The following is a 21,720-nucleotide window of genomic DNA, read 5'->3' on the forward strand; positions in this document are numbered from 1 at the left end:
TGAATGAATGAATGAATGAATGAATGAATACCACTGCTAGTGCCCAGAATGTCCCCTCCCCTTCCTCACCCAGGCCTAGCCTACACACCCAGGTCCCTCTTGGATCATCACTGACCTTTTCCAAGGCCTCCTTCAACACAGGGAGGGGGTGGGCCAGGGGCACAGGCTCCGGGTGCCGGGGACACATCTTCACAGGGGCAGAGGTTGCCTCTGGTCCCAGGGAACCTAGAGGGAATATCACATGTAGAGTAGTGGGGGACAGAGATCAGCATAGGAGTCTAGGGGTCATCCTAGAAGAGATGGGAAGGTGACAGCAAAGGCCGGAGCTATGCCTCGGGGCCAGCCCTCCCAGCTGGCAACAGCCTCCCCAGAAAATAACAGGACACAGCCACCCGCCATGGGCAGCAAGGGGCAAAAGGCAGAGTCTGCCTGGGAGAAGGGACAGTCCCACGCCGGCCACATGAGTCTTGGTCTTCAAAATGCCAGTCGGGCCACGGTTCCCAGTTGGCAGCCCTTGCCTCTTGCTTGACCGGCTTCCGTGTAGTCAGCTGACTTAGGAAAGTTCCAGCTCCTTGGGGCAGGCTCAGCCATGTCTGTCTGTCTCTGCTTCTCTAGTTCTGATTCTATATTTGGGTGGAGAAGTAGACTTGGGCCCCACTTAGGCTTCAGGCTTAACCCATAAGGGACAGTGCCTCTGTCACCAGAGTGGTATGTCTGGGATATCAGCTTTAAGTCCCATTCTGCTTTGGTCCAGGTGTATGGCTTCCTGGGAACCTCGGGGGAGAAGCCGTGGGCCTTGGCAGGACAGGATTCAGGCTGAGAGATCGCAGCGGCCCTAGACCTCCCCCTCATCCTCGAAGAACAGTGTAGAGTAGTGAGGGTGTAAGCCCCCAGAGGAGCCACACCCTTCTTGAATCCTCCCACTGCCTCCTGAGACTACCCAGAACGGAGAGAAGCCACTCTGTGGGAGGCTCATGATGGCCTTAAATTCTTCCAGCTCCTCCCACCTCTTGAATCTGGCTGACTTTGTCAGGACGAATTGACTGAGCACCTTCCAAAATTAAGCCTTAATCGTTCGCTCCCTGGGACCACTGCCCCCTCGTGGATAAGCCTGGAATAGCGGCCTTGAGAGCGAGTGTGCGCGAGCAGAGACTTGCTCAGGAGGCTTGCCCCCTGCATTGAAAGAGCCCAGGTTAGACCAGCAGCAGAACTGTCAGCAAGCCCACAGAATCATGAGAAGGAATAAATCACTTTGTTTGAAGTCAGTAGATTTGGGGGTGGTTTATAACTCAGCATTCGATAACTGATAAGGTCCCAAACAGAAAAATTACAAACCTTACGGAAGATCTCTCAGCAACTCCCTGACATAGGTTTAATAATTAGAGTAGGGAGGGCTCAGCCAAAGCCTAAGCTTTGCTCAGTCTGGGACTCCGGTAGGGCGGGTGCCTCCAGCCCTGCATTAGTGGGCACACGCACAAAAAGTCACCCAGGAATTTTAAAATGCAGATTTGAGAGGCGTCTGGCTGGCTCATTCTGTTAAGCGTCCAACTCATGATCTCAGCTCAGGTCTTGATCTCAGGATGGTGAGTTCAAGCCCCGTGTTGGGCCCCACGCTGGGTATGGAGCCTACTTTTTAAAAAATGCAGATTTGATTCAGTCGATATGGGCTGGAGCCAGGGCGGCCTCATTCCTGACAGCCTCTCAGGTGGTGCGCACACGAGGGCGAGGATTAGATCACCGTGCTCAGCAGACCCAAGAAGGTCCACGAACTGTTCGTTTCCCATTTGTGACAAATTAAGGAGAACATTTTAAGAGCACGCATTTAGAAACTTCTATAAGCAGCTTGATGGAGTAATTTTGTGTTGAATCTTAAAACTTGGGCTTCTATTTTATAGCCTTTTTTTTTCATTTAATTTCTCTTTTTTTCATTTAATTTCATTTGTATCTATTTATAGTAATACTGGTCTGCTTTGGATTGGTAGTTTGACAGTTTGAGAAGCATGGCCCTAGAGGACAGGCTGACCCACCTACTTGGGGACTGTTTGCTTGAGGGGCTAAGAAGTCCCTGATAAAGGGATTTACCCTAGAAAGAATGGGTTGGGGTGGGAGAGGAAAAAGTCAGCAAGAAAATAAAAGGTGCCAGTTCTGCAGAATATCTCTATGGGACTTTGGGAGCCCAGGCCACCTCACTGAGCCTTGGACATCTGTAACAGGAGAGGAATGGAGCAAGACACTCTCCCCAGCTTTAGCAGAGAGCTGGGATTCTGGATGAGCCAAGATCCCAGGAGGTTGGAGGTCAGAGGGATCGCTGTAGCAACAGAAGGCCTGGGAGACGTTGCCAGCAGTGGTGGCTCATTTGCCAAGCCTTGACCAGCCCCTGCTGGAGAGGTTCCAAGAAATGGCAGGGTCTACCCATTTCTTGGACACCTCATTTTTCCTCGCAGGGTCTTAGATATAGCTGGGGGAGGATCTTTAAAGGGGGGTAGGTCCTGGAGATCCTATGAGGGCTGAAGACCAGGCAAGAGAAATTCCATTTGCACATATTGGGGGATGCTGAGTTTTACAGCTAGGTAGTTTAAGGACACCCCAGTGGCATTGGGAGCCACGAGAGCATCAAGACACAGAGAGGTCACACAACTGGCCCAAAGATACACAGCCGAATGAAGACCAGAGCTTCTGAGTCTAGATCCTGTGGTCTTGCCCCACACCTGCAGATCAGGAGCGGCCGCCCCAGCCCACAGGACCCACGGGGGTGGGGAGCAACTCAAGGATGCTGGTGTACTCACTGGTCTTCAGCTTGGGGAGGTGGTATTGCCACAGGAAGCAGCCAGTCATCACCACAGAGAACAGGAAGAAGAAGCTGCAGGAAGCTGGGAAGAGCCACTTCTTTTTCACTTTTGGCAGGCGGGGCTGCCGGCCCACCTGGAAGGGGAAGGACATAGGGCACGGCCCCCATGGCAGTCAGTGGGACTCCTACCATGCCTTAGGTTCACCCAGACATCACGGGAGCCCACAGCTTGGGGGAAATAGCACACCTGTAAAACCAAGGTCCTTCCCAGTATGACCCCTTCAACAGCTGTGCCATGCGTGCACCTCTGCACGCCCGGGCCTTTGCACAGCCTGTTTCCTCTGCCAGGCATGCCATCTCTCTCCTGTGCACTTAATAAAATACCTAAGACCAGCTGAAATGCCACCTCCTCCATGAAGCCCTCCCCAGCCCTCCTCATCCAGGTCCCCGCCACAGCACTTTGTACAAGCTTCCACCATGGTACAAGCCCAACTCCCTAATACAACAGTTGGACTACTAGGAGCTGATGTTCCTAATGGAGTGCGAGTTCTCCAAGGGCAGGGCACCCACTGCTCAAGTTTGTTAGATCTTAACATTTTACCATATTTTCCTCCTATCTTTACATTTTTAAAACTACCATGTCCGTTACTTGTTTAGTGTATGGTCTGTCCATCCCATCCCATTAGAAAGCGGGAGTTCTTGTTTGGTTTGCTCACTGTGGTATTTCCCGTGCCTAGAACGGTCCCTGGAACACAGCAGACCCTAATAAATAATTACCGAATGGATGAACGTAAAACATTCCAGGTGGATGTGATGCCCTCTTTGTACCACCCGCGGATTTCAGTCTCCTCCCCTTCTTCCCAGATGTAGCGCCCATTCTGACCTTGCTTTGTGTCGTTACCGTGATGTTTTCATTCGTCTGCTCTGTTCGTGCATCCGTAAACGGCACGTAGTATCGCTCTGCACGTTTTTAAACTTATGTAAAATATATCCTACTGTATTACTTCCTTCTTCCCAAAACAATGCATGTAGTTCCGTATCATTCACTTTAACTTTTGTAGAGTATGCTAGTTAGACCACGGAGTCCAGAGCCAGGCTGCCTCAAAAACATGACTCTTTGGGGGCGCTTGGATGGCTCAGTTGGTTAAGCGTCTGCCTTTGGCTCAGGTCATGATCCCCAGGTCCTGAGATCGAGCCCTGGGTTGGCTCCCTATTCAGCCGGGAGTCTGCTTCTCTCTCTCCCTGTACCCCTCCCCCCTACTCGTGCTTGCACACTCTCTCTCTCAAATAAATGAAATCTTTTTTTTTTTTTAATGCACTTTTTGTATGCATTTGAGTTGAGACACTGTGCCTGGCGGTGAAATTTCTGGCCGGTAAGGTGTGGCCCTTTTCAGCTTAACTAGATACTGTCCAGGCTCTCCAAAGTTGTCCTTCCAGTAGACACCCCACCACCTGTGATTCTCGTTCCTATTTTTGATTGATAAGGTTGAAAGCTTTCTCCTGCGTTTACTGTACATATTTGGGTTTGCTTTTTCTGTGAATGGACTGTTCTTATCCTTTGTCTGTTTTTTCCCATTCAGTTTTCTTTAGGTATTAGAGTTGTTTGTAAGTTCTCAATACTCTTACTTGTGTTTTGTCTTTTCACATTGTGTTTCTGATAACTTGTTGACGGGCAGAATAGTGTAGTGGTGAATCTGTGGTCAGACTGTCTAATTTTGAATCTCAGTTCAACCACTTCCTGGCTGTGTGACCTTAAGAGAGTCATTTACCCTCTCTGTGCCTCTGCTTCTGCACCTGTAAAACAGAGATGATAATAGTGCTTGCCTCATAAATTAGTAAGGATTTAGTGAGTTAATATACATAAAGTACATTTTGTCTGACACATTATAAGCTCTATAAACTATTATTGTTAAATAAAGGGCTTTTGGTTTTGGTTCCTGCCAATCGAATTCATCAATATTGTCTTTTTTGTGTGTTGTGTGTATGTGTGTGTGTGTGTGTGTGTGTGTGTGTGTGTGTGTGTTATTGTGCTCAGAAAACCTTTTTTTTTTAAGATTTTATTTATTTATTTGACAGAGAGAGAGACAGCCAACGAGGGAGGGAACACAAGCAGGGGGAGTGGGAGAGGGAGAAGCAGGCACCCAGCAGAGCAGGGAGCCCTATGCGGGGCTCGATCCCAGGACCCTGGGATCAGTCCCTGAGCCAAAGGCAGATGCTTAACGACTGAGCCACCCAGGTGCCCCTCAGGAAATCTTTTATACAGAGGTTGTAAATGTAGATTTCTATACCTTCACACACAGAAATATTTTGGTTATGGTATAAAGAAGGAATCTAATTTTGTCTTTTCCATGTGGATAATCAGTCATCACAGTGCCATTCATCAAATACTCCAATCCTGTCCCCCACTGACCGGGATGCCATCTCTGAAACACACCAAGTGTCTGTACATGCCAACATCTGCTCTGTGGGCTCTGTTCTGTTAGGGTCTCACTGAGTTTTGATCCTTTGTCCCTCTGTCCATCTGACATGCTCTTCCGTGATTAAGGAAGCTCACACATTAAACACAGACCATGGCACCCTCCTACAGGAAACAGGCTGGCGGGAGAGGCTCCCGGGCCCATTTCCTGCCTCTCTCCCCCTCCCCCTTGCTTCTTTATGCCTCATCCCCCTCTTCGTGGCTTTGCACCTGTCATTCCCCTCTGTGAGGCCCTTTCCATCCTTTTCCACCTGACAAACTTGTGTTCTTCCCTAATTTGTTCTTCCCGTGGGCATTTGTAGAGCCCTCTCATTCTCCCCTAGGCAGAAGTGAGGGCCTCTCCTCTCTGCTTTATGCTCGCCCTGTCCTGCGTTGTCACGGTAATCCGCACTGGTCACTACTGGCTTCTTTGTCTGGCTCCCTCCTCGGTGGCAGGTGTCTCCCACACCAGGATCGTTCCTTCTTGGCCTTTATGCCCGCAACGCTTGGCACTCCGCCTTGCACTGGCAGATTCTCAGGAAAGATGTTTTGAACTTTACATTGTCCTGCAAGTTGAAAGTCTTGGGTTCAAATCTCAGTCCCATTTCCTGGGTCAGCTGTAACTACGGACAAGTCCCTTCCCCTCTCTGGGCCTCTGTGTCTTCAGCTGTTGGAGCGGGTGGCACTATTTGTGAAGAGCTTACATTTCCATCTGGAAATTTCCTTTGATTTCCAGCTCTAGAATTTGGGGTTCCCACTAAAGCCATTTTTTATTCATAATTTCCAAAGATTGGAAACAACATGTTTGTTGGTGAATGGATAGACAAACTCTGTTCTATCCCTACAGTGGAATACTTAACCAGCAATGGAAAGGAACGAACTACTGATACATGCAGTAATGTGAATCAATCTCAAATGCATTATACTGAGTGAAATAAGCCAGACTCAAAAAGCTGCAGTCTATGTAATTCCATTTTCATAACATTCTGGAAAAGGCAGAACTGCAGGGACAGAAAACCACTCGGTGGCAGCCTGTGGGTAGGGGTGGGGTAGACTACAGAGGAGCAGAAGGGACTTCAGGAGGTGACGGAACAGTCCTATATCTTGATTATGTCACAGGATTGTGTGCATTGTCAAAACTCATAGAACTGGACACCGTAAAGAGTGACTTTTTAACGCATGTAAACTATACCTCCATTTTTTTTAATGAAGCCATTAAAGAGCCCAAGAGCATCAGGATGTCTCCACCTAGGTGTCAGAGGAGTGACGTCAGACACAAGCCTGGGCTTCAGCCACGAGGCATTGATGGCGGGGTGGGGGGTGCTCTCTGGCACCGTTTGTGTGGGGGGAAGTCAGAAGGGGCTTCCCTTGGAGCATGAGCACAGGGCTCCTGGGGCAGGGCCAGGAAGGGAGCTCCGGTGGGAGCTGATCTCCCCTAACGGGCGCCTAGAGCAGGGGCCAGGATATGGGCGTCTCATTTCCAAGTGCAGAACGAAATTCAGAGACTTTAAATGACTCGCTGAAGTCATGGACAGCACATGACGGAATGGGATTCTAGCTCTGTGCTCTACACCCCCCACCCACCACCCCCACCACATGACTGGGATCCCTGCACCCCCGATTCATAGTCCTCTGAGGCTCTGTCTCATCTCATGCCTGTCCCCAGTCTTGGGATTTATTCCAACAGACCCGAAGGTGGGGTCAGTGTTTCACCTCTAAGCTGCTCACATGTTGACCTGCTGTAGCCACGAGGAGTCTCTCCCCTTTCCCCTCCCAGCTGGAAAATGCTGGCAAGGGGAGGGTTCAGGAAAAGCCTGACTCCCCCAAATCCCACCCCTCCCCAGCTCCTTCCCCAGGGGGTCTAGAGTGCCAAGACACTCACCTCCATTCTCCTTCTCACTGCCTGTTCTCCTTGTCCAGTCACTCATCCAGAATACAGTTTCCAAGGGTCAGCTGTGTGTTGGGCACAGTGTTATCTTCTGAGGGTACAGCGCCTTTGGCCAACATCTGTCCCCCATAGAGCCAGCAGGATGGTGGGGTGGCCACACACAAGGGCTCTGGGGTCAGGTGAAGCAAGACTCAAGGTCGGCTCTGCCCTTACTGGCCTTGGACAAATGATTTCACCTCTTTGAGACTGTTTGCTTGTCTGCGTAATGGGAATGGCCACCGTTCCTACTCATAGAAGTTAGGTGAGGGCAAATGAGATAACGCATGGCAAGCCCCTAGAAAGCTGTTCACTAATTGGTCCTAGTGCAGTAATCTCTGGGAGGGAGCTGTAAACACAGCGTGTGCAGACCGCTCTCGGGTATCCGAGGGACCCATGCACTCAGCCTCTGGGTGGGAGGGGGAGGAAGGCATCATTGAGCAGGTAGTGGGGATGAATTGGGGGCTCTCCAGCCAGAGGCTTGGGGATATGAGAAGGAAGGGGAGTAATTTCTGGTTGGTTTTGAGAATTCAGTGGGTTAGTACATGTAAACTACTTGAAACTGTGCCTGGCCTATGGTGCAAATTCTAGAAATGTTAGTGAGGATGATGAAGGTGATGTGGAACGATTTAGGCCAATATTTGAAGCAAGCCTTCGTGGGGCTATACCTCACCTGGGTTTTCATTCTCTCCACGGTGTGGAAGATTCAGCTCCTTGAGGAATCGGGTCTACAGTCCCGGAGACCCTGTGAGTGGAAAACCGAGTCAGAGGAGTAAAGGCAAAGAGAGGTCCTGGAATCTGGAAAAGAGAGGAGGGGACAAAAATGCTAGGAGAGGAGAAGGAGAGATGAGGATGGGAGGGGGCGAAGCAAACCCCCCCCCCCTTCCATGAAGCTCGCCTCAAAGGCAAGGGGAACTGAGCTCAGAAAACCTGCAAGCTTGACCAACTGTGCAGGTCTGCCCGGGTCTGTCATGATTTTAGCACTGAAAGTCCCAGAGCGCTCTGTTCTGGAAAAATCAGGACAGTTGGTCATCTTCCCGCCACTGCCTCCCCTTCCAGCCTCAGGAACAACCTTGTCCAACCCCCAGGCTCTTAGCCCCAACTCACCCCCTTCAGGAAGGCTCAGGAAGGATGGAGCAATTCAGGCCCAGCCATGGCTGGCCAGGGCTTCCAGGAGTCTCCGTGGCCCAGGGGACAGGAATGGCGTCCCGGGCTCCAAGGTGCAGGCTTCGCCCAGGCTCCCCAGGGGCTGGCAGATGCAGTGCCGATTACCCCAGCACTAATCCCTCCACGTGCCCTCCGCCATTAGGATTAGTTCCGGGGGTCCCTGAGCGGCAGGGAGGGGGGCACATCTGTCAGGGAGCCTGAGCAGCACCACGTGATCCAAGATGCTGCAGGCTGGCAGGCAAGGGAATGCTCTCTCCGGAAGGAGAGTCTGCCAAGCCCAGTGTGCCAGAGAGAGGACCCGCAGGCCTCCCAGACCTGGCCATGCCCCCACGCCAGCTCCTCAGCTGCCTCTGAGGAACCTGGGGTCCCAAGGAACACAGTTTGAAGACCAAGAGGGGTCAAAGTCATTGTTAAATATTCAGATAACCAGTTCTGTCACGGCTTGTGTAGCCCTCTTTGTTTCTTCATCTATAAAATGGGGATAATCCTATCTTGGTGACCGTGAGGATTAAATGGCAGTGTGCTGGTAAAGCAGGTAGCCTAGGACCTGGCCCTGAGTAAAGACTCTGTACAAAGGCCAGCTTTTCATGATAACGTAGCTCTATGCCACAATTTCTACCCAGCCCCTGTGTTAGACATCGGATCCTTCTCGATGAACATTCTAGAAAATTACTATCCATTGAATTTCGCTGACACAAAAAGAGTAATATTTGCCTTCCTGGCACTAGATATGGCTGCACATTGGAATTACCTGGAGAGCTTTGAAAAACCTCTGGTGTCTGGATTCCACACCTAGAGATGCTCGGGGGCATGGCCTCAGTGATGTCACTATGTGGTCAAGGTTAGGAACCACTGCCCCAGACCAGCGTGTCTCCAACTTACTTTAAATGTGTGAGGGAACAGCCTGAGGTCCAGTCGAACTGCAGGCTCTGAGTCAGTGGGTCAGAGCAGGACCTGAGATTCTGCGTCTCTAACCAGCTCCCAGGCAACATCGAGGCTGGTCCATGGACCACATTTGGAGAAGCAAGTCTGCTCTGCAATTCATGGATCACACCAGCTTCCATGTCATTATCTCAGTAGGACCCCATAGTTGCCACCCCGTGGTTGACGGGACTTGAAAGATTCTCTCCACTTTGCTGATGCTTAGGGTCCTGAACGTGAATGGGTGGAGGCAGGCCTTCTGGATCTTAGTCTGCGTCCCCCGTGGCCAAAAATCTGGGCCGGCCCAGAAAAGAGGCTTACCAAATTAGAGCAAGAAGAGGGCTGAGTGATTGTCGTAGGGCCGGTGAAACAGGCTCTGAGAGGGGAGGTGACTTCCCAGGGTCACCTAGCAAGCTTAGGGACAGCGGTGGGGCTGGAACCCGAGTCTTCGGTACCCAGCCACTTGGTCAGTCTGCTGGGCAGCCTGCCTCTGGGTCACAGACTGAGTGCCAACAGCCTGCTTAGTGCTTTCTGTGTTACCTCCTTTGGTCTTCAAAACAGTCCCACGAGGCACGCTCTGTTCTGCTCAGGAAGTGGCAGGACTGGGATTTGGACCCAGGAGTCTTCACCGTTTTGCAAATACCGGCGCGCCACCCACGTTTTCTCCCCCTCGGACCACAAGGTCCTCTAGGGTGAGGACCACATCTACTCTGGTTTGTCTCCAAACCAGGGCTGAATACTCAAATCAGTCCACTCCAGGGTTCTGCACCTCTGCTGACAAAGACCCCAATTCCCAGGACACCAGCTGCTTTCAGAGCTCCTCCCTCCCCAAAGCAGCCACCTGTCACCAACCCAGACCAGTCTCGACCCTTCTGAAGTCGCGAGTGGAAATCTGCAGCATGTCATACAGAAAAGTGGCCACACGGTGGCAGCAGAGGCCCAGGTATAGACTCCTTGGGCCCAGCTTGAGCCGCTGCTGAAGGATCATCTATTCGTGGGGTGTTCCCCTTCCTCCAGGCATCTGTCCAGGGCTTTCCGTGCATGAACAAAGATAATCCCCACAACATCCCATGAGGTAGGAGTTATTCATCCTCTATACATAAGAGATCATATTCGTCCTTTGCTTAAATAACCTTCCATGGCTGCCCTCTGCTCTTTGGAAAAACTAAAATTAGACCCTTGCGTCAGACTACTGGGGTTCAAATCCCAACTCCACCACTGACTACTTCTGTGCCTTTGGTTGGGTTTCTTGGCTTCTCTTGGGCTTCACTGTGCTGATCTGTAAAGAGAATAATAAAATAGAGCCAACCCCCTTGGGGCGGGAGTGAGGATTATGTTAGCTAAACACATGTGAGCCACTGTGATGACCATCGTCCCACTCCATCTCCTCCCAGTGCTCCCCAGTCATGCTCCCATCACTGGTCTCTTCTCCTTTCTTTATTCGCAGTTCTGCCCCTTTCCCCCACTTTCCCCATCTCCCCTGCCTCCCTTCCCGTTCCTTCTGCCTCCTGTTCTCACTTCCACCCTCTTCTTCTCTCCATTTTTCTCCCTCCAGTTTCAGAACTCATTCCAGTCATCCCAACACTTCCTGGAGGTATTTTCTGATGTCTCTTCTCTGAGGACCATGTTTGGGTGTTTTTTTTTTTTTTTTTAAGATTTTATTTATTTATTTGACTGAGAAAGAGACAGCCAGTGAGAGAGGGAACACAAGCAGGGGGAGTGAGAGAGGAAGAAGCAGCCTCCCAGTGGAGCAGGGAGCCGGATGTGGGGCTCAATCCCAGGACCCTGGGATTACGCCCTGAGCCGAAGGCAGACGCTTAACCACTGAGCCACGCAGGCCCCCCAATGTTTGGGTTTTTAGAACTAGGAGCAGGACTTGTGACACAGAGGGGTAGAAGGCTCCAGGTTCAAGTGGACTGTGGGCTTGAGAGACTCCTTCTGGCTTCTTCTTTCTGCCCCTGTCCTGAAACTCTCTCTCTCCTGAGGTTGACCTCTCCATGTGGCTTGCTCCCCGGGTTATTTTGGGGTCACTCTCTTGTCCCCAGATCCACTCGAGAACATCCCCAGAGAGAGAAAAATGACTGTCCCTACCCTCAGCATCAAGATTGTTTAGAATGGAGGGAGTGGCCAAAAAAGATGTCAGGGACAAACTAAACTTGAAAAAGAAAAGTATCTCTCCCAAAGGATCTGTGAAGATACTTAGCATTTTTCCCAGGTCAGGCTCGGTTTGATTAATTGATCCATCTGTCTGCTCACTTATCTACAGAGACACCCAACAGACCCTTGCTGAGGATCTACAATTCGCCAGGTCTGACACTCGGGTCTGGGGGAGGGCACAGGGCAAGGCAGACATAGCAACAAGCACTCATTGTCAACACATGTGTATTGTTGACTTTATATAGTTTAGTAATCTTTACACCCCACGTGGGGCTCAGACTCATGACCCAAGATCAAGCATTGCAAGCTCTTCCAACTGAGCCAGCCAGGCACCCCAGCACGTGTTTTTCTGAGCACCTACTAAGTGCTGGACGCTGTTCTAGGTGCTTGAACTATCTCTGTGAACAAGACAGGTCCCTGACCTTGCAGAGCTCCTATTCCAGAAGAGGCAGCAGAGTAAGTAAATAGCATGTTAGACGGCGTTTCATGCTTTGGAAAATAACCAGAGCTGGGGCCGGGGGTTATAGGGTTAAATTGGGAGATCAGGATGGCCTCCCTGAGAAAGGAACATCTAGCAAATCACCCAACGGGAGTAAAGGAGTTAGGTGTATGGCCAGCAGAGGGAGAGTCCCTGGTAGGGGGAACAGCCAAAGCAAAAGTCCTCTGGAGGGGGAGAGTGGAGCAGGCTGAGTGAGTGGCAGGTGGGAAAGGCAGTGTGGGACTGGGTCATGGAGAACCTCACAGGCTGCGGGAAGGACTTCGGTGCTCACTCTGAGCGACATGGGAGCCCTTGCAGGGCGTAGAGCAGAGGAGTGGCAGGACCTGACTCACATTTTTTTTTTTTTTAAGATTTTATTTATTTATTTGACAGAGATAGAGACAGCCAGCGAGAGAGGGAACACAAGCAGGGGGAGTGGGAGAGGAAGAAGCAGGCTCATAGCGGAGGAGCCTGATGTGGGGCTCAATCCCGTAACGCCGGGATCACGCCCTGAGCCGAAGGCAGACGTTTAACCGCTGTGCCACCCAGGCGCCCCCCTGACTCACATTTTTAAAGGACCACTCAGGCTTGTGTGTGGAGGGCCGACTAGAGGGCGGGGGGAGGGGCTGGGGGCTCTGTCCGGTGAGAGACAGACAGTGATGGTCTGGAGCAGCCATGGAGGTACCTGGTGTTCCAGACTCTGGACATGCTTCGAAGATTGGAGCCAGTAGGACTCGCTGGTGAATTAGGGCCGAACAGGAGAGAGAAAGAGAGGACTCAGGAACAGCTCCAGGGGTTTTGGCCTAAGCCATGGAAAAGGGGAAGCCTGCGTTTGGGGGGGGTGGTTTGGAGCAGAGGGACGGAGTTCAGGACTGCCGTTAATTCTGAGATGTCTGAGGGAAAGTATGGGAGCAGGCAATGGACCATTTGAATCTGGAGCTTAGAGGTCTGTATCGAAGATATAATTTAGAAAATCGTTGGCATTAGAAAATAGTAGAGAATATTTACGGGGCGCCTGGGTGGCACAGCAGTTAAGCGTCTGCCTTCGGCTCGGGGTGTGATCCTGGTGTTGTGGGATCGAGCCCCACATCAGGCTCCTCCGCTATGAGCCTGCTTCTTCCTCTCCCACTCCCCCTGCTTGTGTTCCTTCTCTCGCTGGCTGTCTCTATCTCTGTCAAATAAATAAATAAAATCTTAAAAAATAAATAAATAAAAAATAAAATAAAATAAAATAAAGAAAATAGTAGAGAATATTTAAAGCCATCACCAGGGAGCGAAATGACCTGAAGGAGGATCTGAGCCCTGAGCCCCGAGGTCCAGGAGCTGTGGGTGTGGGGTGAAGTCAAACACCACAAAGTCGTGCATCATAGGTGCAAATCCTTCTTCACTGGGGAACCTAGACACGGCGGGCCAGCAGTTAATGAGGCGCTGATACATCGTGCAGTCTCTCATCATCATATGGAGAGAGGTTCAAGGGTCAGGGCATAGCCAGAAACATCCTGGCGTGTGCTGCAGAAGATCCCCCCCCCCCCAACTCCTCTTTTGTACAGAGAGTGTGAGGTCAGCCTTGCAAGTAAAGAAAAGCTGTGGTCTGAGCTCAGGCACCAGGGAAATGGCTTGCGGGGCTGAAGGAGCCTGAAGACCCTGAGGGGCGTGGAGACCTTGTATATTCATTTCTGCTTTGGGGAAGGGAGTCCCCCCCCCCCCACCTGCTGTCATCTCATTGCTAGAACCTGGAGTGAGAGGCACCTGGGTGGCGCAGTCGTTAAGCGTCTGCCTTCGGCTCAGGGCGTGATCCCGGCATTATGGGATCGAGCCCCACATCAGGCTCCTCCGCTGGGAGCCTGCTTCTTCCTCTCCCACTCCCCCTGCTTGTGTTCCCTCTCTCGCTGGCTGTCTCTATCTCTGTCCAATAAATAAATAAAATCTTTAAAAAAAAAAAAAAGAACCTGGAGTGAGCCCCCAGGGTCTTCCCATACAATCCAGATTGTTTTTCCAAGGTCCATCCCCTGACCTAGGGCTCATCAAACACAAGCCTACCCACTAGGGATGGAGATCAGGAAGAGTGTAATAAACCACAGGGGTAGAAATCAGCTGGGCTCATAAGGGAATTTCCAGCAGCTGTTGGCAATGCCGGGGGAGACACCAGAGGGGGAGGGAAGCCTGGAGTGATGGTACAAATCCCATGGTGGAGGCCCAAGCCATCTTACCATGGAGTCCATACCAGACTCGAGAACCTATATATATCCAGTCCTGGAATACGAAGGGCACTGCTCAATTTTCTGCCAGTGGGCCTCAGCACCATCTGAGCAAGGGATGGGAACATGGTGGTGGAGGCCCAAGACATAGCTGTTGGTGGCTGTGGCCGGCTAGGAACAATGTCCTTGCCATTGTCAGAGGGTGAGTCACTGATAAGTCTCCTGTAGCGGGGGGATGGTGGGCGGGGTAAGGGTGATGGTATGTTCGGTACTGTGATAGGTTCGTGCCAAGGGCCCTGGCCAGGGCAGCTGCTAGAGGCCGTGCAGCAGTGCCTGTCCCAATCTGGAAGAGAAGGCAAGTTTATTTAGCCCTCCACCCTGGTCTGTTTCCTGAGATTTCTTGCATGTTCTTGCTAGATCACCCGTGAACTGCCATGTGCCTGGGATGAGCCAAATGATTTGTCCTTTTCCAGAGCCTTGATCTCCATAGGAACCCAGGAGTCAGCGTTCTGTCTGACACGTCAGGTGTACCCTTCCCTTGCCTAGCTGCCCACAGAGGATGATGAGGGAGCGCTGATGTACGTGCACCTTGAACGAGCCATACCAAAGCTCCCTTGTACCCACCATCTGCAGGGGACACGTGTGGAAGGGCAAGTGAACTCCGTATCCACGGGGCCCTCAACGGGGAGGCAGAGTTCCACTGTCAGACTGTATCATATGGGGAAATTTTAATACATGGCAAAGGTGCTCATCAGAACCTTAGGAGTCAAGCTTGGTGAAGAGAGTAGCCACCCCATAGCCTAAATCAGGTCTGTGGTGGTCAGAACCCACAGCCCCCAATATGCCTCTCATGAACTGGTCAGATCCCCAAGTTCCTGCGCTCTACCTACAGCCGCAGGCCAGCGTTTCTAGCAAGTAAGACATACTCCGTGAGTACCAGCGACTTCACAGGTCAAGTGGATCCTCGCTGGGCCACGTCAGACTTGCATGATGGTTTTGTTATTGGTAGGTCCAGGCACGGACCTAGTGCACCGAGTGGATGGACGAGCCATGGAGTTCTGACCAGTTTTTCTGTCCAGAGGCTGTCAAGAGGCGGGGCCTTCTTGTGGGCTTCTTCACGTGGCACGTACCTTTAGACTCTGTGCCTGAATGCTTTATCTGTTTCCACAGCAGAGTTACCATATGGGGATTCTCCTAATGGTCCAGTTCTGGGTGGTCGCATGGCCTGGCCGTACAGCAAGACCATTAGCAATGGCTCGTGAGGCTAGCTGAAAGGGACTGCTGACAAAGATGTGAGCAGTGTCTAAAGAGAGTGCAGCCCCTCTGGGCTGCAAAACTGGGGGGGGGGGGCTACCACCCCTGGTTCCAAAGGGAACCTGGAAGAAGAAGGTCCTGTCGAGATAGCCTCTCTGAGAGGAGTGACCCTCTGTGAAGGAACCCAGCCAGCCCTAAAGCAGCCTGAGGCAACCCCAGAATGGAGAGTGGCCTTGGAGAGGCAAGGAGAGGATACCTAACCCACAAGGGAGGCTTGTGTTAGTTGTAAGTAGGGAGGTCACGGGAGCAAAGACCTGAGGGGGTGTGGTAGTTCACCTAATCCTCAGAACACGCAGTGAACGCGGTAGTACCACTCTCCCCATTTGACAGTCGAGCAAACTGAGGTACAGAGAGAATAAACAACTTAGAATTGTCTAAGAGCACACAGCTGGGAGTGGATAGAGGTGGGATTTAAAGCCAGGTCATTAGGCTCCAGAGATCCTGCTCTTAAAAAAAAAAAAAAGGATATAGGGGGCTCATCGTAAAAAGAGGGCACAGAGAACATGTCAGGACACATCAGACTGTGATCAGCAATCAGAGATGCTGTTTATGAAGCACTGACTGTATACCAGCCCCTGTGCTGGGTGCTGTGGGGGGCAGTAGACGGAGGAACAAAATGCCGGGCTGGCCCTCAGAGGGTTTATAATCTAGTTGGAGGATGGGGAGGGAATATAGAAATGTGCGCGAATCAAATCCCGGCTCGTGATACGTTCTGCTGCCGAACTGAAGGTAAAAGGCTGGGAGCACACCAAGGACAGAGACAGTTCCCAGCTGGGTTAGGGAAGCTTTCTGAAGGTGTAGTTCAGGGAGGACTAAAGACGTGTAGTAGGAGAAAGGGGAAAATAAGGGATTCCAGGGGAAGAAACCACGTGATCAAAGATGTGGATGCATTTGGGGGTTGACCAGCCATCCGGTTTGATTAGAGATGATTTTAGGTGGGGTCCCAACAGGGACTAAGCCACACTGGATCCCACGGTGAGGTAGGGATTTCCTTCTAGATCTCCTTATGGAGAAAAAAGTCTTAGCTTGTTGCCAGTGTATCCCTCAAACACTAACACTTACTCTTTTTAACCCCAAATTCCCAGGTTCAGACCCTTTCAGTGGGCAACCAAGCTCTGGTTGGAACTTTAGTAACATTGTTCTGTCTTCACTGTTTTTGTTTTTTTTTTTTTGACGGTTATGTTCTATTTCAGCCAAATGATACAGCTTTTTCATGTACAGTTAATTATTTTTATTATGACTTTCTTTCACAGATGCATTTACGGAAACAAGTCAATTCAAAGGGACAATATTGAGTTAAACATTCAGGCGGTTCATGGCTCTGGCAAAAATCACAAAGGAGGTACCCGGTGACTGATGTTGAGGATATCTGGCACAAGGTATAAAGCACATGAGGGAGAGTAAGGGGGAGAACAAGCCTGGAAAAGGGTCAGATCATGGAGGGTCTGAGCACCATGGTAAGGAGTGTGGCCTTTGTTCTGTTAAGCACAGCGGGGCGTAGGCTCAAGAACAGGCAGTGAACTTGCCCAGAGCCGCCCTTCGCAGAGCCTGGCTCTGGCCTCTGAGCAGAGGGGAAGGGGAAGCCTGGGAGCTGGGGCAGCCCAGGGGAGGCCATCATAAGACTCGAGGTGAAGAGGTACAGAGTCCTAGACTAGGGTTAAGGTGGTCAACTGAAAGAGAGGAGGAGCTGGGTTCTGGCTCCCCCTCAGGTTGTTCTTAGAACATTACGTGGCTGACAGTGAGTATTGATTTCTTTCCCAAAGGTGATTGGCCTGTCGGCCTCCAATCTTGCTCTCCGGTGTGATTTACTAAGAAAATTGAATAGTCTCTGACTGGGTTTTACTGAGTAAAGGTAACATCCGAAGAGGCCAGCCCACCCCAGTCTCTCTGACCTCGTTAGGGGGAATTAGAAGTACAGTCAGAGACGATGGAGAAAATGGAGTCATGTCTCCTTATTCTGTGTTTCCTCATGGGAAAAGTCCGCTGTCGGCTTGACCTCTTGCGGTGACCCATTCTATTCCACACAATGAACATCTGGTTTTCTAAGACCTTCAGCTTCATTTCACTGAACATAAGCCGTTCGAGGACCTTGTCCTGGAGGGCGAAGCAGGCGTGCAGTCTCTCGACTTCTTTCGTGCTCAAGACGTAGCTGTTGGGTTTGGCCTCAGGAGGCTTTGGTTTCTCTGCCTGTTCCTAGACTCCCCCCACCCCAAAAAAGGAAACGTTGGTTAATAGCGATTTATAAACATCCCGTTAATCAATCCTCACGACCAGCCTGCGAGGACGGCATCTTTGCCACATCTTGTGGGTGAGAGAGTTGGGGGTCCAGTGAGGAAAGGTCCTCTTCTCAGTTGGGGAGCCCCTAAACTCCTAGGACCCATACTTGCCTTTGGTTCCTAGGAAAAAATGAAATGGTCTGCTCGTCTGCACTCACAGGGGACAGAAAGCACTTAACCCAGATCTATCTGGCTCTGAAGCGTATGTTTCTCCCAGTGTGCCTGAGACTGCTGTCAGGCCTCGTAAAATCACCACCGGCCAAGTTTCCTGTGGTCTCATGACATGCTCTGATCTCTATAATCCTCATCTGTCTCTATGCTGTTAATAATACTATTTTTTTTTTCTTTTGGGAGTCAGTGACAGTAAATTCTTCATCCTTAAAACCATTTTAAACATTTCAGATATGCAGGGGCGCCTGGGTGGCTCAGTTGGTGAAACATCTGTCTTTGGCTCAGGTCATGATCCCACGGTCCTGGGATCGAGCCCCACGTCAGGCTCTCTGCTCCGTGGAGAGCCTGCTTCTCTCTCTCCCTCTGCTTGTGCTCTCTCTCTCTCTCTCTAAATAACATCTTAAAAAATACATTTCAGACATGCAAAAAAAAAAGTGAATATTACAGCAAATACCCATGTTCCCATACCAGCATGAGAAATAAAATATGACAAATGTAACTGGAGTCCCCTGTAGTTCCCTTTCGTAGAGTTCCCTCCCTCTCTGAACCTCATCTCAACTGCGATCCTGAATTCAGAATTTATTTTTCCCATATATTTCTTTTCACCAGTGGTTCTCAATGGGAGGCTATTTTGCCTTCCCCACTGGACGTTTGGCAATGTCTGGAGACACTGTTGGTTGTCCCAAAGGGGGGGGGGCAAGGGGTGCTCTTGGCATCTGTGGTTAGAACTTAAGGATGCAGCTAGCACCCTATAGCTCGGACAGGCCCCCACAATCTAGAATTATCCTACTCAAAATACCAAACAGGCAGAGGTTGGAGAGATCCAACCTCCATATATCTTCACTATCCATAGGCATCCACAGACAAGGCAGGGTATGGTTTTGCGTGTTTTTTTAACTTTACATGAAAGATGTCGTAATCTGGGTACATTTCTGCTGTCTTCGTTGTGCCGTTCTAGAGATGTGTCTATGTTCCACGGGTATCTTCGGTTCATCCTCATCCATGTAACATTTTTCCACTTTAAAGTCGTTGTTACTGTTGCCAAACCATGTTGACATCAGACATGAAGTAGGAGAGTCTGGGATGGTCCCTTTTTTTTTTTTAACAAGTTTTTTGTCTTTGTTTTCTTTTGATTGAAGTATAATTAGTATACAGTGTCATAATCGTCTCCGGCAGACAAGGCAGTGAGTCTTCGCACACGTTTTTCAGTGTTCATCAAGATAAGTGTACTCTTAATCCCTTTTATCTGTTTCACTCCTTCCCCACATTCCTCCCTCTGGCAACCACCATTGTTCTCTGTATTTTAAGGGTTTTGTTTGTTTGTTTGTTGGCTAGGGATGGTCCTTATTTTACAGCCCAGGCAATGGAAGCCCGGTAACGGGAGTGCTTTGTCCCCCATCCCCCAAGTGGGAGTTGCAGAGCTGTGGATTTTTCAGTCTTGCCCCATCATCCTGACATCTTCCCTGTCCCCCACACCCCCAATCTAGCTGTGAATATCCCATCATCCTTAGCTGAAGCCAAGGCCCCTCTTGCTCACCTGCGGGGGCTCTGGGGGGGTGGGCTTGAGTTCATGCTTGACCAGCCAGTTGCTAAGCAACAGCAGAAGGAAAAGGAACCCAAACAAGGCAGGCTTATAGCTGATCAACCAAGCCGCCAGTGCTCCTACGGTGCCTGAGGATGCAAGTATCCCATGGAGATACCTAAAAAGAGACATTAGTTCCCCCAGCATTATGGCCTGGAGGCACCCAGGCCCCAAGCCCCTGCCTTGGTGACCCCTCTAGGGCAGTCACCCTCCATGACAGGAGGCTGCCCCCTCCTCTGAGTCATAACCAGCTTCCCTCTCCCAGCTGCTGCATAACAATAATATTAACTACTCCTCTGTCTTAAGCAGCCACTATGTGCTAGACTTAGACGGGCAGTTTGTAAGCAGCCTCATGACGTCCTCACAACAGCCAGGTGATGTCGGCCTTAGTGATACCTCATTTATTCAACAATACTTCTGGCCCTAGCCTCTGGGAATGAAATGGCCAGCAACACAGAGCCCCTACCCTCATGGTGAGGGAGACTGCAAAGAAAAATTACCCAAGATCTGGAAATAAGGCAAAGAGATTACTCTGAGCTTGTATACAGTCATATTAGAATATTGTCCAGCTGGTCCACCTGTTGGTCATTTGATGCTTTGGGGGAAGGTAACTTTGACATACTGTTTAATATTGATTAGGGTCCTGACTCTGTAAAGTCAGGTGTTAACTTTTTAAAAGTTGGGTAAGTTGCTCCACTAATTACACTTCTGGGTATATATACAAAATAATTGAAAGCTGGGTCCTTTTTTTTTTTTTAAGAGTTTATTTATTTATTTGACAGAGAGAGCAAGCACCACCGGTGGGGGGGGGGGGCAGGGAGAAGCAGTCTTCCCACTGAGCAGGAAGCCCAATACAAGGCTCAATCCCAGGACCCTGGGATCATGACCTGAGCCAAAGGCAAAGGCTTAACCGACTGAGCCACCCAGCTGCCCCGAAAGCTGGGCCTTAAAGAGATATTTGTACACCCGTGTTCATAGCAGCATTATTCACAATAGCTAGAAGGTGGAAGCAACCCCAAAACCCGACAACAGATGAACGGATAAGCAAAATGCTATGTACACATACAATGGAATTGTTCAGCCTTAAAAAGGAAGGACATTTGGAAAGCCCCGTGGGCTGTTGCCACGTTCTCCTTTCCCATCCACCATCTGCCGTGGAACTGCTGCCAAGACGCAGATTTTATGAAAACCCCTATGGGAAAGACCATCACCCTCGAGGCTGAACCCTCAAATACAATAGAAGATGTAAGGGGCAAGATCCAGGATGAGGAAGGAATTCCTCCCATCAGCAGGAACTGATCTTCAGGAGTAAGCAACCAGAAGGTGGAGGTACTTTGTCCCCTACAACGTTCCAAAGGAGACCACTCTGCATCTCGTGTTGAGACTTTGCGGGGGTGCTAAGAAAAGACAGAAGTCTCACGCCACTGCCAAGAAGAATAAGCGTAAGAGAAAGAAGGTTATGCTAGCCACCCTGCAATACTATCTCTAGGGTGGATGAGAATGGCAACCTTCAGATGGGAGTGCCCTTCAGAGGAATGGGGCCCTGGTGTTCTTGCGGCTAGCCCCTTCAACAGACGTGACTGACGCAAATGTCTGACCTGCCCCTTCAACAGACGTAACTGACGGAAATGTTGTCTGACCTACCGCTTCAACAGACCAGAGTACAAGTAATTGTATATGGGTTGATAAAAGACATGAACTAACATTAAAAAAAAAAAGAGGAAGGAAATTCTGACATATGCTACAACGTGAGTGGGCTTTGAGGTGCTTATGCTCAAAGAAGCCAGTCACAAAAACACAAAAGTCATCCGATTCCACTTATATAAGATACCCAGAGTAGTTAAATTTATAGAGACAGAAAGTAGCGTGGTGGTTGCCAGGAGCTAAGAGGCAGGGAGAAATGATGAGCTGGGGTTTAACGGCCACAGAATTTGTAAGATGAAGAGAGTTCCGGAGATGGTACAACCATGTGAATATAATTAACCCTAGTGAACTGGACACTTAAAAATGGTTAAGGTGGTAAATTTTATGTTATGTGTATTTTACCACAATTTTTAACAGTTAAATTAGTTATTTCCCTGGGGAAAAAATGGGTAAGTTGCAAATGATTTTTTTTTTTTCAAATAGAGGCAAATGAGTTGTGTCTGATAGAGAAGATAACCTCAAAGTCTACACGTTTGTGGCCTGGGAAGACGTTAAAACCACTTTTTCCTTATGCAACTTTGCAATTTTTTTCCAGCATTCTGTTTTCCACTGACTAGTGACTATATATCAGTTTTTCATGTTTTC

General features: G+C 50.0%; 2 protein-coding genes across 2 annotated transcripts in view; both read right to left on the reverse strand.

Moving 5' to 3' along the window:
* Positions 1–3,186, reverse strand: part of LACTBL1 (lactamase beta like 1) — an 11,543-nt gene extending 8,357 nt beyond the window's left edge. The window contains exons 1-2 of the mRNA XM_008694871.2: positions 2,787–3,186; positions 116–225 (exon numbers count right to left, since the gene is read on the reverse strand). Of these exons, the coding sequence (XP_008693093.2) occupies positions 116–225; positions 2,787–2,940 (264 nt within the window). The 5' untranslated portion in view covers positions 2,941–3,186. The remainder of the gene's footprint in view (positions 1–115; positions 226–2,786) is intronic.
* A 13,335-nt stretch (positions 3,187–16,521) lies between these two features.
* Positions 16,522–19,666, reverse strand: TEX46 (testis expressed 46). Its single transcript, XM_008694630.1, has 2 exons — positions 19,387–19,666; positions 16,522–17,496 (listed from the first exon to the last, which is right to left on the reverse strand). Exons 1-2 carry the CDS (start codon positions 19,576–19,578, stop codon positions 17,299–17,301), a joined length of 390 nt encoding a protein of 129 aa, XP_008692852.1. The 5' UTR covers positions 19,579–19,666; the 3' UTR covers positions 16,522–17,298.
* Positions 19,667–21,720: the final 2,054 nt, after the last annotated feature.

The sequence above is a fragment of the Ursus maritimus genome, unplaced genomic scaffold, assembly GCF_017311325.1.
Source record: "Ursus maritimus isolate PB19 unplaced genomic scaffold, ASM1731132v1 scaffold_32, whole genome shotgun sequence".
NCBI classification, from domain to species: Eukaryota; Metazoa; Chordata; class Mammalia; order Carnivora; family Ursidae; genus Ursus; species Ursus maritimus.

Bases quoted from the DNA above. Each gene is read 5' to 3' on its own strand.
- TEX46 (XM_008694630.1), bottom strand. From the start codon at position 19,578: ATGCTGGGGGAACTAATGTCTCTTTTTAGGTATCTCCATGGGATACTT. The intron at 17,497-19,386 runs GTGAGCAAGAGG...TTCGCCCTCCAG, and splicing joins CCCCCCCAGAGCCCCCGCAG to GACAAGGTCCTCGAACGGCT.